This window comes from Zea mays, chromosome 9 (genome assembly GCF_902167145.1).
Source record: "Zea mays cultivar B73 chromosome 9, Zm-B73-REFERENCE-NAM-5.0, whole genome shotgun sequence".
Lineage (NCBI taxonomy): Eukaryota > Viridiplantae > Streptophyta > Magnoliopsida > Poales > Poaceae > Zea > Zea mays.
In genome coordinates, this window is record NC_050104.1 from 127,167,742 (window position 1) to 127,173,592 (window position 5,851).

The 5,851-nt window shown below is 45.1% G+C and overlaps 1 protein-coding gene across 1 annotated transcript; it reads right to left on the reverse strand.

Annotated features, from left to right (window-relative positions):
- Positions 1 to 835: 835 nt before the first annotated feature.
- On the reverse strand, positions 836 to 5,426 carry LOC100274889 (uncharacterized). Its single transcript, NM_001174371.1, has 6 exons — positions 4,993 to 5,426; positions 2,733 to 2,968; positions 2,338 to 2,596; positions 1,817 to 1,996; positions 1,524 to 1,679; positions 836 to 1,439 (listed from the first exon to the last, which is right to left on the reverse strand). Exons 1-6 carry the CDS (start codon positions 5,068 to 5,070, stop codon positions 1,266 to 1,268), a joined length of 1,083 nt encoding a protein of 360 aa, NP_001167842.1. The 5' UTR covers positions 5,071 to 5,426; the 3' UTR covers positions 836 to 1,265.
- Positions 5,427 to 5,851: the final 425 nt, after the last annotated feature.

Sequence of the window (5,851 nt, forward strand, 5' to 3'; positions counted from 1 at the left end):
CCTGCCGCGCTGTACTCCTGATGGTCAACCAATTCGTGACAGTTTTTAGGGCATTCCTGTCGGCTTTTGGCAATAATGGAAAACCTCGCTCTTGAAGTGACCGACTGATAATGTGCCATGTTGGTCTGTGAGGAACTAAAACAGGACAACATAATTAGAGGTATTGGATCTTCGTTGCTCTAATATATCTCTTGATGAAGGATAGATTGCAGGGGGAAGATTATCGCAGAAAAAGCAAGATAGTTAGAGATGATCGAGACAAGTTATTTACTGATGTCTCTCTCTTTATTATTCATTTCTGATTGCAAATGATTACAGTTGGAGGCTAAGACAATGGTTCGGAGGCAAATCAGTTCCGTTTCGGGTACCTTGTCCCCATACATGACAATGTACCTCTGTGTATAGTGATGATCCGGTGTATAATTTCGTATAAAATTACAATCATGCCCTCCATTCCTATACATACAAACTACAAAATCCACTAGGGCCCCTAAGCATTTCCGTCTTCTTTCTTATATAAACGTACTGAACAAGCATTCAAGATTTCCCTTCGTTCATCTGACCAATCAAAGCCTCCAACCAACCGCCAATATACCTTGGGTGTTTGGAGAACCTTTGGTAAAAAGACCCCCAACAAATGACTCATAGTTAACTATTGGTCAACACGGGATGACTCCAATATGAAAAGAGACCTTTTTTATCCTGAGTCGTTGTACATGCAAACAGTACCGGATAGCTGAAAATCCCGCCAGCGGATTTCATTGCCATCGCGGCATCGCCCATGGGTGCAATAATACGCCGCCCGTCCTACAAAGAATACCGGAACAAATCTTATAAGAGCAACTCCAACAAGTCCTTCCACCTTCCAATAATCCTTAACTGCAGCGTCTTGCTTGCCCACCGCAAACACCCAATGAAAAGACAAGCCTCAAGTTCAAGTGCACAGCTTTGTCCCTCGAAGGCATGGCATGGCATGGCATGGCATGGGTGAGATCACTGACGACAAGCATTACAAGCGGACGGCCAAAGATGAGAGAAGCTCGAGGGTCGTTACATGGACATGAGGAAAGCTAGTGGGTGGGCTAGCCAGGAGCTCGAACGCAACCATGGCAAAGCGCCTCCATCCCCCGCATCAAAACTCCTGCCAGGCAGGCACGCAGAAGGCCGGCCGGCTACTCGAAAACAAGAACAAAGGAATCACAGCTGGGGCGCTATACCTACACACCTACATCTACATCAAGAGACGTGGAGACCGTGACGTCATATTACGTATAGTCAGCGGCATTCAGGAAGCCCTCGTACTGGGTACCGTTGAGGGCGCTGTAGACTTCGTCCCAGTTCTCGATCTGCTCCGACAGGGGCTTCGTGTGTATCTTCACGTGCCGACTCGCCAGCTCCCTCCTCGGCACTCCGAGGAAATCCAGGGCGTCGAGAAGCCTCTGCGACAATGCAGTGCAGTGCTCGTAAGCAACAGTGCAAGGAAAGAGAGAACACTCAACACAACCGAGTTAGCGAGAACTCACTGTTCTGTTGCGGACGATGTCCTCGTAGTAGACAGTGATGTGGCGGGTGTTATTTAGGTTCTCAAGGGCGTCGCGTGTGTACTCATCAGCCTGTTTCAGTTTCCGTATTAGCGACGACGTGTTCAGCCTGGGCTTGTATCTCGCGAGTATATGGGCCTGCGAATGAGGGGGAGGGGGGGGGCAAAAAGAAAACAGGAGCACATCAACCATACAGACCAACTCAGAGAGACTGCAGTGCAGACATAACATAACCGAGGCAAAGAGTTGAACCATCTCTTAATAAATAGCATCACCTCATGCTCTGTGTGGACATGCGCCTTGTGTGTTCCGTTTAACTGCTTCAGGAATCTGTCGTGGTTATTCGCTAGCTGTGATACCAACTGGCGGAGCAGATTCCTTCTGAAGAGAAATATTGCAGAGACTCCTCTTCGATTGAAGTAGTCCACTACGGCCACGTGATTCGCCACGAGACCCTGGAAACATACCGGTCAGAAGAATGCTTGTTTGGTTTCAGTCTCTAGAGAACTCTCTATGCCCTGGCGGCTAGTATTTCATGGTTTTATTAGTCAATCTGTCCACCATGAACATTCATCAAAAAAGACGAATTAGATGAGGTCCCAAAAAGGAATATGCTTGCCATGTAGATTCTAAGTAGAGCTGCTAATGGGCTTAGATCCAAACTAAAAAAACTTGGTTTGAAACTGCTTCGAGCACATCTAGCACCTAGTTGTGAATGTACTGGGACTGAATGAAAAAATAAATGAACAAAATGATATCCAATTAAATTATCTATACTGCATGTTTTAGTCATCACCTGATTAAGCATCCACTTGAAGCCAATAGCAGCAGTGCACTCATTCTTGGAAGCACTACTGTTCCAATCCAAGCTGTACACTCTATCCATGGCATTTACTATAGAGGAAATGTTACTTCTCCTTTCTTTTCTAGAGAAAATTTCACCGTTGGAGCTAACATTCATGTGGCTGTTAAGAAGGGTTTCAAACCAGCCACTTCCAGATCGCTGTGATGATATAATCGCAAAGAACCGGACAGCATTGCACTTGCATTCCTCCCTATAAATTTAAAATATATATATATATATATATATATATATATATATATATATATATATATATATATATATATATATATATATATTAAGCATTAAACAAACCAGATTGCTCAATCTTGCTTCGGGGCAAATCTCACCTGCTGTAAGTTGTCGGTTGAGGGTAATGCGCAAATTGAACCTCAGAAGGAGGAACTGTAGACTTATTACATGGTTGTTCCACAACTTCGATCTTCACTATTCTTGACCAGCCATCACTCCCTAGCTGCTTCATACACATTGACCAAATAGATATCCCACATAACACAGTCATGGCAAAGACAACCACTCTCAATGCAAGTGGTGATTTTTTCGGGGCCTTCGAGTCAAACGCATTCTGCAAACAGATTCCGACCAGCACAAAAACAATCAGCAGGTGCACAATGTTCAGTGCCAGAATATATATCGCAGCCCTTTTTCGAGGTAAGATTTGTTATTTTGTAACCTTGTGCTACAAAGGAACAAACCTTAAAAGCGAATACATCTATAGGTGAGCTGAGAAGCATCCATTTAGCTACATCTATATAAGTGGAAGTAAGGAAAAAAAATAAACAAATAAAACTTCAAGATCTATCTGGTCGTTCCTCCCAAACCAAGTTCTGTCCCCCAGCGGAGTTAAAATGGACACATACTATTCGAATCGCCTTTAGGCTAGGTACAACGCCACCGTTGGCCGTCAGTCGATATTGACCGCAACGGTGCTAATGCAGGTCGGTTCGATCAGCCGGTCAATAGCGCTGCCAACCGTCCTAACCGATTGGTATCAACCGTGTTAGAGCCGGACTGATCGATAGCGACCGCCGCAATGGACGAATCGGTCGGCACCAGCCCAAACTAGTCGGTACACCTGAACCAATCGATAAGAACCGACTTTAGTGAGGTGACGTTTTTCGATTGGTCCACGCATCTGCCACACTATTTTTAACCATTTGAAGTCCAAAAAAATAAAAAAAAAACCTAGAATCTAATCTATAAAATAGATTTTATTTATGAACTATTTACTTTTTTTTCTTAAACACATAGGAGAGTTGCATATCATTATATTAAAGAATAAAAGAAGGGTAGACCCATGAATACAAATTACAAACTACCACCACCAGTAGAGTTTAAATTATTTACTTTTTATTTTTATGTTTAATTTATGTAATTTTAATTATAAATCATGTATTTTTTATGTTTGAGTTATGTAATTTTAAATTATTTTTTATAAATTATATACTTTTATTCTTTTAATTACATAAGTATTTGCATTTCAACAAAACACCATGTTTTATGCCAAGAAAAGTATGTAAAAAAACTGATGTAGCAATAAGATAACTGTAGGCTCAGCGTGGTTGATAGCTAATATGGGGACGGCTAGAACCAGCCTTAGTCCATCTCAAGCAGCTTACTCATCAAATCTCATATTTCAAACTTCACTATTCCATATGTGAAAAAGTGTTTTGCAGTACCAAGATGGAAGACACGGCAATCGATTAAAAGGCCCTTTTCTGTGAAGTACATTCTGATATTCTGTTGCCGAACTGCCTTAATAAATGAATCTATGCCAACGAGGAGTACGACAGCTTTCATTCTCGTTCTCATTCTCAGCAAGGAAGACCAAAAAACTGATGGCCGAAAATGCTGGTAGTACTAATAAAGAGATAAACAAGTGCAAGCCGAGATACATATTACAGCCAAAAATCTGAGGTGACACAAGCATGGAGTAGACTACTCTAACGGTATCTTATTGTAGAACAAAAACAGAACTTGAAAAATAAACAGAGAACGGAAACGGCTCCGAACTTGGAACTAGCAGGCACATAAGCATCTCCAAAAATGCTTCAAACTAATGTCTCAAATTGAAATACGGGGCTCTAGGAAAAACTACTCTAACGGTATCTTATTTCATAAAATTTTGTCGAAAATTATAGGGCATCCAGATTTGATGTTTTACTGTTGGAGCAAAATGTTTTATTGATACTCTAAATTCTATATACTCGTTTTTATACGTCACCTTGTTGTAGATGCTCTGGTGAAATAGAAACGTAAAAGAGGAAAAACAGAAATAAGAAACGATTAAAACAATGCATCCACATTGGTTTAGTGACGTTTCAGATCAGGGTTCCGAGGGACAGGAGCGCTGGCCACAGAAAGTGTGGCTGCTGAAGAAGGCTCGCAGAGACGGATTTGGAGGGTGAAGCCAAGGAAATGACCCGAATTTGGAGGCTCGCAGAGAAAGTGTGGCCACAGCACCAAGGTACTCTGCTCCATTTGGCCTGAGATTAACCAGCCTGACCTCGCCGCGGCGGCGAAGCGGAACCCAAAACGTGGGCCGGGACCCGGGATCGCAGAGGACGGCAAGCGGTGTAGAAATCAAACCTTGTTTCCAAACTGGTAACACCAATCGTCTTCAGCGGTGGCGGCGGCGGGCTTGTCCTCCGCCTTGGCGCCCCCCATCGCCTCACCGCCTCCACCTTCCTCGGCCCTCCACCTGGCCCTCCGCGGGCGCCGCCTCGAGAGACGGCGGGTTTAGTTAGCCCGCCTCGGACTCGCTCGACGCCGCCTGTCACAGCCTCACAGGCACATTAACTGATCAGCAGCACAGCCGCCGCGCAGCGCAGCGCAGGAAAGAGAACGGTGGGGCCCCGTGTCCCGGTCCGTCGAGGGCGGCAGCGGGCGGGCGCCGGCTCTGGCGCCGCAGAGCAGCGCAGATGGCGGAAGGAGCGAGGGCGGCAGCCGGGAGCTGGCAGGGAACGTCGACGTCAGAGGATCCGAGCGCCTTTGAATCGGTGGGGCGGTGAGCTGGTGCTCTGTCTCGCCTTTGTTGCGTGAGGCGTGCGTGTCAGTGCGTAGTGTACTGAGGCTGAGTCTAGTGCACAGCCTCCCTTTCGCCCCTGCCACGTCAGCTCTCGTCTTCACTCTCGCCCCTGCTGCTCCAGTACTGAAAGGGAAATGTGCCCTTGGGCCATTTCTAAGTATTTTGGTGATTGAGTGCCAACACAAGTGCTTAAATGTGAATCTATACTCATGGATGGACACAGTGCAAATCAAGAGTAAAGGTATGTTTCTAAGCCTTAGTACATTGTTTTGAAGACTAATGTATTGTGTCTAAGTGCTTGAAACAGGAGAAATAGAGTCAAAGTAAAGTTGGCTGTGTACAGCCAAAAGGCTGTTCGGTCTGTAGCACCGGACTGTCCGGTGGTGCACCGGACAGTGTCCGGTGGTGCACCGGACAGTT

Excerpts from the sequence above, each read along its gene's own strand:
- LOC100274889 (NM_001174371.1), bottom strand. The coding sequence starts at position 5,070 with ATGGGGGGCGCCAAGGCGGAGGACAAGCCCGCCGCCGCCACCGCTGAA. Across the intron at positions 1,997-2,337 it reads TCAAGTGGATGCTTAATCAG|GGTCTCGTGGCGAATCACGT; the intron begins GTGATGACTAAA and ends GTATGTTTCCAG. Across the intron at positions 1,680-1,816 it reads ATGTCCACACAGAGCATGAG|GCCCATATACTCGCGAGATA; the intron begins GTGATGCTATTT and ends CCTCATTCGCAG.